Source organism: Tenrec ecaudatus, chromosome 6 (assembly GCF_050624435.1).
Source record: "Tenrec ecaudatus isolate mTenEca1 chromosome 6, mTenEca1.hap1, whole genome shotgun sequence".
In the NCBI taxonomy this organism is placed as follows: Eukaryota; Metazoa; Chordata; class Mammalia; order Afrosoricida; family Tenrecidae; genus Tenrec; species Tenrec ecaudatus.
This window is the reverse complement of record NC_134535.1, coordinates 124,572,183-124,583,970: the sequence shown is the minus strand read 5'-3', so window position 1 is coordinate 124,583,970 and position 11,788 is coordinate 124,572,183. Positions and strand designations below refer to the sequence as shown.

General features: G+C 44.3%; 1 protein-coding gene and 1 pseudogene across 1 annotated transcript; both read left to right on the top strand.

Moving 5' to 3' along the window:
- Positions 1-2,328: 2,328 nt before the first annotated feature.
- Positions 2,329-2,858, top strand: LOC142451646 (small ribosomal subunit protein eS7-like; annotated as a pseudogene).
- An 852-nt stretch (positions 2,859-3,710) lies between these two features.
- GDF3 (growth differentiation factor 3) lies at positions 3,711-8,264 on the top strand. The gene is made up of 2 exons (XM_075553112.1): positions 3,711-3,978; positions 7,438-8,264. Exons 1-2 carry the CDS (start codon positions 3,711-3,713, stop codon positions 8,262-8,264), a joined length of 1,095 nt encoding a protein of 364 aa, XP_075409227.1.
- Positions 8,265-11,788: the final 3,524 nt, after the last annotated feature.

Sequence of the window (11,788 nt, the reverse complement as noted above, 5' to 3'; positions counted from 1 at the left end):
TAAGTTGTATCATTAGTGCATTCATGCTGAAGATAGTGAAATAAAACAAAACAAAGAATCAGTTTCTCATGAATCAGTATTCACCTGGGGTGGAAGCATATAACTGTGCTCCAGAAGGTGGAGTTGACTTTTCAAGGAGTAGATAACCAGGCCTTTCTTCTGAGTTGCCTCTGGTAGACTCAATCTTCCATCCTTTCCGTTGGCAGCAGTTGTAAAACCATGTGCACCACCCAGCAACTCTCCCATGATGCTGGGGGCACGAGAAATCAGACTAGCTATAGGGTGGTTGGTGAGTTTGAACCTCGGACTTTGCAGTTAGCTGGCCAAAGCTTAACCCATAGTGTCACCTAGGATCTTTATTTCTTATAATACCAATATCATTTTAAAGCTTTTTTGAGAACTAGGACTTTACCATTATACATTATTTTATATCGCCTACGTAGGGTGCGGGCTGGTAAGCACTGGATTATTAACTGCAGGAAAAAGATGAGGCTATCTGTTCCCTTAAAGATTGATAGCCTTAGAAACCCACTATACAGCAGAGGGCTGGTGACCCTCAGAAACCCTCTATATTGAAGAGCAGCTGGTCACAAGGGTCTGAATCAACTCCATGTCAGTGGACTTGGGTCTTATAATCTTATAATCATAGGTCTCATCTTTCTTCCACAGAGCTGCTGGTAGGCTTTGAACCACAAACCTTGAGGTTAGCAGCCTAATGAATACCCTACAACAACATACACACACACCACAAAAAATGAACCTAAACTCACTGCCACTGATTAGGACTCATAGTGACCCTATAAGACGGGGCGGAACTCCCCTGTGGATTTCTGAAGCTATACATCTTAAAGCGAGTGGAAAACCTCATCTTTCTTCTTCAGGCCTTCATAATTCTTCTGGCACGTGAACACGTTTTAGTAGACACCACCACCCCACCACTCCTCAAAAAAAACTCAAACATGAAAAATAAAAACCTAGAAATGGATAGGTGCTGCCATATTTAAACTCAATGAACTCCACCTCTTTTCAGATGTAGTTCCCTACCTATGGAGCGCCTGCTTTGAAGCCGTCTCTCTGTGGTGCTTACTGTGTGGCAGGCATTGTGCTGACTATTGCCCACGGATCATCAGAGCCCTCTGGCAAATTAGACTGCCAGCTTTTCCTTTCAGTTGAGGAGAGTACACCTCAGGAGGGGCCACTGCCCAACAGCATACAACTAATGAGTGAATGAACCCGGACAGACAGAGGCACACCTATGCTTATTGCAGCAGTTTCCACCATTGCAAAGACGTGGAAACAACCAAACATAGAGAGAGACGGTTAATCAAGCGCTGCTACATTCATACTGTGGAATTTATTCATCAGTAAAAAAACAAGGATAACTCTTAAATACCACAAGACGTGGACAAAACTAAAGAACCATTACGATTAGCACACTCAGTCAATCTTACAAAGAGAAATATTCAACATCACCATTGTTATAAGCAAAAACAAAAAAGAAGAAATGGGCGCCGTAGCGGGTGTCATATTTACCTGTGACAGCGACCTTCGAGGTGCGCTTAGCCATCGCTCTGCAAACTAGCTCCAAATGGGAGCAGCCACGCTCCTCGTTCTCTGGTGAATTTGAACCGCCAGACCAAGCGGTTAGTAGCCGCACGCTTAACCCAATGTGCCACCACGGATCCTTGCCCCAAGAGGCTGATCCATTTGTACCACTGACCTTGAAGTTAGAAGTCCAAAGCATACTCTGAGCGCTACCAGAATTCCTTTGAGCAAAATCCAAACCGAACCAAAATCAAATTCGTTGCCATCCAGTGGATTCCCACTCAGAGCTTCTAAAGGTCAAGGTAGACCTGCCCCTGTTGAGTATCCAAGACTTTAGCTCTTTACAGGAGTAGAAAATCTTCTCTTTCTCCCGCGGAGAGGCTGGTGGTGGGTCGCAGCCCCATGCGAAACCACTACGCCACCAAGGTTCCTTTGAGCTAGATTTAATCCTCCTTTAAATCCGCTCTTCCACCTTGGTTTAGTTTTTCACACCAATGTGAATATACCTCTATCAGAAATTTACCTATATGTGAGAAAGCTTCAAGGAGTCGTGGGAAAAAAGGAATGTGAAGGCCCTTATATTTATCTAATAGAAGCCCTGGTGGCGTAGTGGTTACACATTAGGTTGCTACCCACAATGTCCACAGTTCGAACCACCAGCTGCTCCCCTGGACAAAGACTCCCATAAAGAATTACAGTTTCTCTTCCTTTTCGCCGCCGGGATTCGACGAGCTCTCGCGCGACTTTGGCCTCTTCCCAGGCCGGCGCTCAGCAAGAACAGTCATGGAGATTGTGAAGCCCAATGGCGAAAAGCCGGATGAACTCGAGTCCGGCATTTCTCAGGCTCTTCTTGGGCTGGAGATGTACTCGGACCTCAAGGCTCTGTGAAGGGAGCTGAGTACAACGGCAGCCAAGGAAATCAAAGTTGGTGGTGGTCGGAAAGCTATCATAATCTTTGTTCCTGTTCCTTACTGAAATCATTCCAGAAAATCCACGTCCGGCTAGTACGGGAACTGGAGAAAAAATTCAGTGGAAAGTACGTTGTCTTTATTGCTCAGAGGAGAATTCTGCCTAAACCAACTCGGAAAAGCCGTACAAAGAATAAGCACAAGCGTCCAGGGGCCGCACTCCGACAGCTGTGCACTATGCCATCCTTGAAGACTTGCTCTTCCCAAGTGAAAGTGTGGGCAAGAGAATCCGGGTAAAGCTGGACGGCAGCAGGCTTATAAAGGTTCATTTGGACAAAGCGCAGTAGAACAATGTAGAACACAAGGTTGAAACCTTTTCTGGAGTTTATAAGAAGCTTACGGGCAAGGATGTTAATTTTTAATTCCCAGAGTTTCAACTGTAAACAAAGATGACAGAATAAAATATTATTCCAACACCCCCCCCCCTAAAAAAAAAGGAATTATAGGCTCGGAAACTCACAGGGAGCAGCTCTACTCTGCCTTAGAGGGTTGCTATGAGTTAGAATGTCTCAATTGCAGTAAGCATTCATCTAATTAATTATACTCTGGATTTTAAAGCTACAAATTATGTATTATTGCATTCCTAACACCCATTGCAATGGCTTACGTATAAATTACTAAGTGCTATCTTAGTAAGTATGTCTCCTTTCAGAAGCCCTGGGGTCGCTCGCTGTCCAGTAATCACTGGACTGCTAATCACTGGAGAGCCAGTGATTCAAAGTCAATAGGCGCTGGGGGGGGGGGCTGTGTGTGTGTGTGTGTGTGTGTGTGTGTGTGTGTGTGTGTGTGTGTGTGTAAGAAAGATGAGACTTTCTGATCCAGTAAAGAGTTACAACCTCGGAAACCAATGTAGAGGTCGCTGTGGGTCAAAACCCTCTCGCTGTATGGGGCTTAGTTGGGGCGCGCGGGGAGGGGGGGTGTCTCCTTCCCACTGTTTAGCTGCTGGCAGCCCTCGGATGGATGCAGCTTTTATGTGCATTCATTGGTAATCTTTGTTTTGCAAATTTTTCCTGGAAGAGTGTGGGTGGGGGGACGTTCTAGGTCTCTTCACATCCAATTGCCTTGGAAGAACTGGGAAGAGAGCAATTGGCACTTGATTATCTTAAATCAGATAACTCCTCAGCCCCTGCACTGCTGGGCTGTCTGGCGCTGGCGCTCCTCAGACCCAGGTCAGTCATCTGAGTCACCTCAGAGGCCATGCTTCGCACCCTGCCAGTCTGGGCTGCAGCCGTTCTGCTCACCCTGACGTTGGGCCAGCCGTTTCCATTTCAAGAACACGTCCATCTCCAATCTCGAGTCCTGGACCAATCCCGTTCGCCTCGGACGTTTCAATCTGTGCCTCCGATTTTAAGGAAAGTCTTCCAGAGTCGAGAAGCGGCAGCAGACGCCGGGGTGTCCTCAGACCTGTGCTATGTGAAGGACCTCGGGGTCCGTGGGAACGTACTTCGTCTCCTTGGCGACCAAGGTAAGAGGCGGCCGAGCCTGCCCGCACACCCCGTCGGAGCGCGGGCGGCTGCGAGGGAGGAAAGAAGGAGGGAAATCATTCGCGTGCCTTGTATTTTGCCTAGTTGATCGAGTGTAACCCCGATCACAAACAATCCTGAAAGGATAGTAAGACCTATCAAGATCGCTCAACCTCTGCGAGAGCAGGCAAGATTCGGCAGCTTGGAGTTTTTTTGTGTGTCTTCCACCCCACCACCCCCAAATCCATTTTTTTTTTTTTTTGCTACGATTGAGGCCGGCCCACAGGCACACATCCTGGTGCGTGCGGTAGGGCGAGCGGGGAGTCCAAGTAAAGAAACGAATTCCGACTCCCAGTCTTTACGGAAGCACTGTCACCGCGGTCCCTCCCCGTCTCTGCGGAGCATTTCCAGCCCAGCCCGCCACCCAGGGCTCCTTTGAGCAGGTAGCAGGCGAGGAACATTTTGAACTCAATTTGCCGATAAACATTTTCTCCTACGGCCCTTTATTTTATTTGTATTTTTCTTTTGGTGGACAAGGCAATTTTGAGTTTGTTAATAATTAGGCCGTCTCTGGTAAGCGAGGGACTGCTACCCGTAAGGTTAGAAGTTCAAAACCACCAGCTGTCCTGCGGGAGAAAGATGGGGCTATCCGCTCTGTCTGGTCGAGATTTTGTCTGGAAAACCACAATAAATCGGAATTGACAAGGCAGTGGGTTAGGCGCTCTGATGGCACTTTGGGGTTGGGCTGCTAGCCGAAACGTGGGCAGTTCAATCCCAGGAGTCCCACGTTGTGGTTGCTTTCTCTTGTGGTTCTGAAATCCCGAAAACGCTTTATGAGGTCACTCTAAATTGGAATCAACTTGATGATAATGAATTTGGGTGGTATTGTTTGTAATATTAATGTATGTATTTTCTAAGAGCAGAATTTCCTTCCTTTTTTTTTTTTCTTTCAGAATTTCCTTTCTAAGAACAGAATTCCATACGGGAATTTCCCCAACCACACACACACACACACACACACACACCCATCAAAATTGTTTCTCCAGACTTGTTCCTGCTCTGCTCTTCCAACCAATTCTTATTCACAGTTTGAGGTGGGAGTAGAGAATTTGCATTTCTATGCCGCCTTGCAGCTGGTTCAGATGCAGAGTTTTGAGTCCTGCAATTGGAGAGATGTTTTGAATACTTATCCAATTGGATACTTATCGGGCGCCCAGAATTGTGTATTGTGTATGGACATGAGAATGCAGAGATGAAATCTCAATACAGAAGAGGGGTAGACAAGCAGGTGACGTCTATCCATTATGCTACATAAAGACCCGGGACTTTGTGAGGAAGAGGTGTTGGGGGCAGGTGACCAAGTCAGGTTCCTAGAGATAGAGCGTGAAGGGTTTCTCATGAAAAGAGAACTGAGCTGATTGATACAGTTTAAGAAAAGGTCCCTCAACCATGGAGATAATTTTGAATTTTGTGGTCATCTTAATCCTACCAAAGACACAAGAATAGGCAATCTCATTATCCTCCCTTCCAACTCTTTCCCTAGGGGAAAAAACACCATTGATAATCGGTGCACATTCTGCCAGACTTTTCTTCTTTATGTGTGCAGACTTTTATATAATGCATATTATATACATTGGAGGGTGTCTATATAATGTTTTTGCAAACGTTGGTTCATGTCCTATCTTCTTCATCTAGTAGATCAAAGGCATTTTTCAATGCCAGAACAAATTGTCTATTTATTCTCACTTTAGTGACGGCAGCAATACAAGTTCTAGATTTTGTGTCGTTTATATTCTTTCTGCTGATGAACATGGGCACGATCCAATTACTACAATGGTACATACAGGTTTTTTACGCGTGCACATTTTCACCCCATCATTTCTTTGGGATAAATTCTTAGAAAGGGATTGTTAGGCACCTTTCAACGTTGATATATCATAAACCATGAGTGGATGAGTATTCTCACTTCTCTACAACGTTAACATATGAGAGGTGAAATACTCAATGGTAGGTTTTCCAAAAGCTTTGGTTTACAGTGAGAGCCCTAAATCGATGCTGGATTCCCACTTAGGCTCAGATTCCTCTGAGAGTTCTTCCTGACCATTGAGCTGGAAGCCCCTACTGGCACTGTGGGCTGCATATTGGGCAGCTCACCAGCAAGGTCTGCAGTTCAAATTTATCAGCTGGTCCATGGGAGAAAGATGAAGCTGTCGGCTCCATAAAGATGTACAGTCTTGGAAACCTGATCTATGGTGGTATTTGGGAAAAGAGTTTATTTGGAGAGGGAGAAATCGATTGTGGAAAAAAAAGGTAAAAATATCCTCTTGGGTTTGTTGAGAGTAGGTGAGGGTTGAAATGGAGATAGAGAAATTAGCTTTTAAAGGAAGGACAACAGAGTTATAGCTTGGAAAGACCCAGAGAAGTGGATCCCTGTGGACAAATGAAAAGATCATGTTGTGTTCAGCGAAGGAGACCAGTATTCAAAGCTGCAAGAATGGAGATGACTGCCAGTCTAGCAGAGCCAATCTTCCAACAACTTGTGCTTCCTTCATGTCTCTGACACATTTTTATCATTGCGTCAATATTCCAAATGTTATCTTAATGCTATTGTACACTACATAGACTACAGTATCGTGTACACATACATAATACATTATGTTGTATCATGCATTATGAAACCAAAAAACCAAAATATCCATGCCATTCCCTTTATCAAGGTCGTCCATAACTGAGCTCACAAGATTCCCAATATATGCTGTAGATTTCGGCTAGCAATGCCTGCCTGGCAAGGATGATAAGTATTGTCGTACTGACAATCCCTTTGTCAACCTGAAACTATCTCTAGGATAGTGATTTGCATGCATGAAATAAAATATTTGATTATGAAGAAAACAAATTATAAATTGAAATGCATGTATATGGATATTGTGATTTGTGTCCTGTATTCATAATTCAACTCACTCATTGCCATCAAGTCAATTCTGATTTATAGTGACCTTGTAGGATAGGGTAGAACTGCCCCCTGTGGGTTTCTAAGACTAACTCTTGTTTTTGAGTCTGTAGCTCTTTATAGGAGTAGAAAACCTTTTTTTCCATCGAGTGGCTGGTGGTTTCAAAGTTTCCGACCTTTCGGTTAGCAGCCCAACACATAAGAATTATGCCACCAGGGAACATTAGTGAAGGGACTGCTAAATTTCATCTACAGTTTATAGAAAATAAAATTTTAAAAACATTTCCCTGACTATCGTGGACTCTCTAAAATTCGAACCAGGATACCTTGGGAGGCCAATGGAATAAAAGAGAGAAGTGGGGGAATCAAGTCCTCTCAAGTGGTAGAACTTAACAGTGTAACCTATTTTCTGTCCTTATTGTTGTAGATGTCGCCTGTTATATTTACATCCTATAGGTGGAGCTGAAGTCAAATATATTCTGGTGATTCTCTTATGTCTGCTCCTACCTAGGTTCTCTTCTTTACTCCAAGAAACGTCCCCAGGCCTCTCTGTGTCTGCAGAAGCACCTGTACTTTAACCTGTCTGCCATTACAGAAACGGAGCAGTTAACAATGGTCCGGCTGAGCCTGGATTTGGGGCCGAACACGTACTACAAACTGGGACCAGAACTGGGATTGGCCCTGTCTCTGGTCCAGGAGCCTCCTGTGGGGAGCAGGGCCCTTCCTGCGCCAGGTAAAATGTTTGCACTTCAATCAGTGCCTTGGCCTCACGGTGCCCTTCACTTCAATCTGCTGCCCACGGCTAAGAACTGGAATAACAACTCCCAGAAGACTCTGCGTTTGTTCCTGGAAATCCGGGTCCACGGGCACCGAGACCCCACGGATTTCCAGCCTGAGGACACCTGTGCGCGACTGAGACGCCTCCTTCACGCTTCTCTTCTGGTGGTGACCCTCAACCCCGAGCAGTGCCACTTTGCATCCCGCCAAAGGAGGTCAGCCATGCCTGTCCCTACGGCTTCTTGCAAGAACCTCTGCCATCGTCACCAGCTGTTCATCAATTTCCGGGACCTGGGCTGGCATAAGTGGGTGATTGCGCCCCGGGGATTCATGGCGAACTACTGCCATGGGCAATGTCCTTTCTCACTGACCACGTCTCTCAACAGCTCCAATCACGCGTTCATGCAAGCCCTGATGAGTGCGACCGATCCAGAGGTCCCCCAAGCTCTCTGCGCCCCCACCAAACTGTCCCCCATTTCCATGCTCTATCACGACAATGATGACAATGTCATTCTACGACATTATGAGGACATGGTGGTTGATGAGTGCGGGTGTGGGTAGCCCGCTCCCAAAATGTGATAGAGTACTTCTAGAGTATATTTCCTAATAAAGCCACCAATTTGGTTCAAAACCTCGTGGAGCTGAAATGTTGATGTATTCAGTTACCAGTTGTTTGGGAAAAGGTATGGTTAAGAATAATGTTATTGGGGATGGACAACAGAAAAGTGGGTGAAGGGAGAAGTCGAACAGGGCAAGGTATGACAAAATAATAATTTATAAATTATCAAGGGCTCACGAGGGAGAGGGGAGCAGGGAGGGAGGGGAAAAAAGAGGACTTAGGTGGAGAGCAAATACTTTGAAAATGATGAGGGTAAAGAATGTACAGATGTGCTTTATACAATTGATGTGATGTATGGATTGTGATAAGAGTTATATGAGTCCCTAATAAAATGTTTAGGAAAAAAAGAATAATATTATTAATGATACTTAAAATTAAGTAAGGAGCCCTGGTAGTGTAGTGGGCTATGAATTAAATTGTGCTAGCCACAGGCCAGTGGTTCTAACCCACTAATAGCGCCCTGGGAGGAAGATGAAGCCTTCTGTGCCTATAAAGATTGAGGACCTTGGAAACCCACGGGCATAGTTCTACTCCTCTGTTTCACAGTGTGTGTGTGTGTGTGCGCATACACTATCCTGGAACCATCAGAGAACAGATTCTGCCTTAGAGTAATTGGTCATTAAATTGTGCTTCCCCAAATCAGATAAGGCCTTAATCCTTGCCTCTTTTCAGTAAGAAATGAGCTACACCCATCAGGATACAGGGTTACGCAAAAATTTTATACCCCTTTTATGGCTCTATTCTTGCTAATATAAAATTTTTGCCTGCAAGTGGATATTTTGAAGTCCAAACCTTTCAAAGGAGCTCTGGAGCGAAAAATGGTTATGTGCTCATTTCCAACCCACATCCACCGGGCACTCACAGACAGACAGCCTGGCAGAGATCTGGCCATCAGTTTCTTTTCCATCAAGAAAACCCTATGTGCAGATAACTCTTTCACACGGGGACACTGTGAGTAGAGAAAGACTGGACAGCACCCAGTAACAATATTCTCATTAAACCCTGAACCTATTGATTTTGGAGCAGGGTACTGAAACAGGCATCTGCCTCAATGGGACAGAGCTATTTCTGTTGATTATGCCTATTTTAAGACGAGATGTCCTTGGCAGCACTTTAATATAGCCCACTCTTTCAAGTGGGCCTAATGGGTAGCTATAGTCTTATCTGTCAAATTTACTTTGTTTGACAACATTAAACATGCTGACCATTATTTTTAGGTAAACTCTTCATATAAATTTTGCAATGTTGCATTGATGGGCAATTTATCTTTCTGGAAAAGGTGCGCCTGGGTCTTAAGGACAATTAATTATTTGAGAACTACTGTTTTAGCTACACATGATAACTTTCATCTTTCAAGACAATTATGCAATGAGTGATTATAGGTTTTGAATTAAAGAAAGGGGTATTGTCCTGGGTCTTCTGAAAAAACCCAAATAGCTGTTATAAAAGGGAGAATCTGATCTTGAGGACATTCTACTACCAGAAATCAAAAGGACAATGAAAGCAAGGAACTAACCCATTGAAACAAGGAAAGGCTACTATTGATAAGGGTACTCACAGATACAAAATCAGAACAATTCCTCTGCCAGGGAGTCAATGCTGACTCATAGCGACCCCTGGGTTTCCCAGACGCGGACTGTTGACAGGAATAGAAAGCCGAGTCTTTCTCCATCGGGGCTGCTGGTGGTTCCAAATTGTAGGACATTCAGATCACAGCCCTAAGTGTAACCACTATGCGACCAAGACAGTAGGATTATCTTCCCCACCAGTTTGATTCGACTATTGTTCACATACACAGTTCAGTAGTTCAGATCACATCAAGAATCATCACCACAATCATTTTTAAAACATTTTCTTCATTCTTGTGCTCATTGCTATTAGCTCCCCATTTCCTCCTAACCTCTCCAGCCACAGCCCCAAGGACCCATTGATTCGGTTACTGTCTATAGATTTGCCAAAGATAGGAAATTTTGGGGGGGGGGGCAAGACAAAATATACTTTATTGGACAGCAAATGGACACAGTGCTCTAGGTAATGCGTGCTGCCGGGAACCTGCCTATATCAAAGACTGGTATGCCAATGAATGGGAATGACTGCCCTTTAATGCTTGAAGATGTAGTCAATAGGGAAGGGGGAAGAATTTGTGTCCACATCTCAACTGCAGTATTATATTAGGGGGCTTCAATGGTGGCCATAGAAAAATTGAATTAAAAGGTAATAGATTTTCCCACAAATGTTTTGAAGCTCCCTCCCACATACTTAATCAGACACCTATGACTAAGCAAGAGGCTAAAGGCAAAACCACAGTGAACTTTCCTGACTCAGGCAATCACTTCTAATATCAAAAGCTAGAAGATGGGCTAGCTGAAGGAAGCAATGTCTCTAGACAAAAGACCCAGACATACTTTTATGTAAAAACCTAGGCCATTTTAATGACACTTGTTGTGCCAGAAGCAAACAGAATTGCTAGTGGGTTAGATAAACATTGACATTTTAATTCAGAATGTCATAAATCTTGGGCTAAAATAACCACCTCAGGTAACCTGGATCCCTTTCTACTTTAGGGGACCAAAGACAGTTTCAATTTCAATTGGTGAACTTCTAAGAGATGGAAAAAGAATAGGGTTAATGACAGAATGAGACTATTGGTGAAAATAATATATTACGTTCTACAGACTTGTCAAAATCAATATAAAGGTTAAGGGGATTTTAGCCTAGAGCAGTGGTTCTCAACCTTCTTAATGCCATGACCCTTTCATATAGTTCCTCATGTTGTGGTGACCCCCAATCAAAGCATTATTTCCGTTGATATTTCATCACTGTCATTTTGCTACTGCTATGAATCGGGGACCCTGTGAAAAGGTCATGACCCACGGGTTGACAACCACTGGCCTAGAGCCTAGGCATGGAATTTCATCCGAAGGTGGAAGCAATTCAAGTGTTCTAGAGATTTCTTTTAAGGGTTGGCTCTATTGATTGTGCTGCTTTTCTTCTTAAAAAAACAAACAAGCCACACACACAGACTTACTGCTTTCAGTGAAAGCTTACACAGCAAATACATTGTTCCATGGCCCGGGGTGTCATTTTAACAATGTGCCAGTGTTCTCCTTACTTCCATTTCATTTCTTCTCATCTGCTTTTCTGCCCCATCTTGCCTTCCCAGTGTTGCTCTTGCTTAACTACTGGCCATTTGGTTTCATGTTCTTGATTGTTTAAGGGTGAATGCACTGCTTTCTAAGCCATGCTATTTGTCTGAAATAGTAACCACTTTTTAGGAGCCCTGGTGGTGGTGCTGGTGGGGAAGTGTTGGGCTCACCTCAAAGCTGCTCTGTGGGGAAAAGGTGGGGGTATCTGCTCCCATCTCCTATGAAGCTTTGCAAATCCCCCCAAAACCTACATGGGGTCATTATGAGGTGCAGCTGCCTGGATGGCAGAGGGTTTGACTTTTTGTTGGTTTGTTTTAGTT

Bases quoted from the DNA above. Each gene is read 5' to 3' on its own strand.
- GDF3 (XM_075553112.1), top strand. From the start codon at position 3,711: ATGCTTCGCACCCTGCCAGTCTGGGCTGCAGCCGTTCTGCTCACCCTG. The intron at 3,979-7,437 runs GTAAGAGGCGGC...GCTCCTACCTAG, and splicing joins TCGTCTCCTTGGCGACCAAG to GTTCTCTTCTTTACTCCAAG.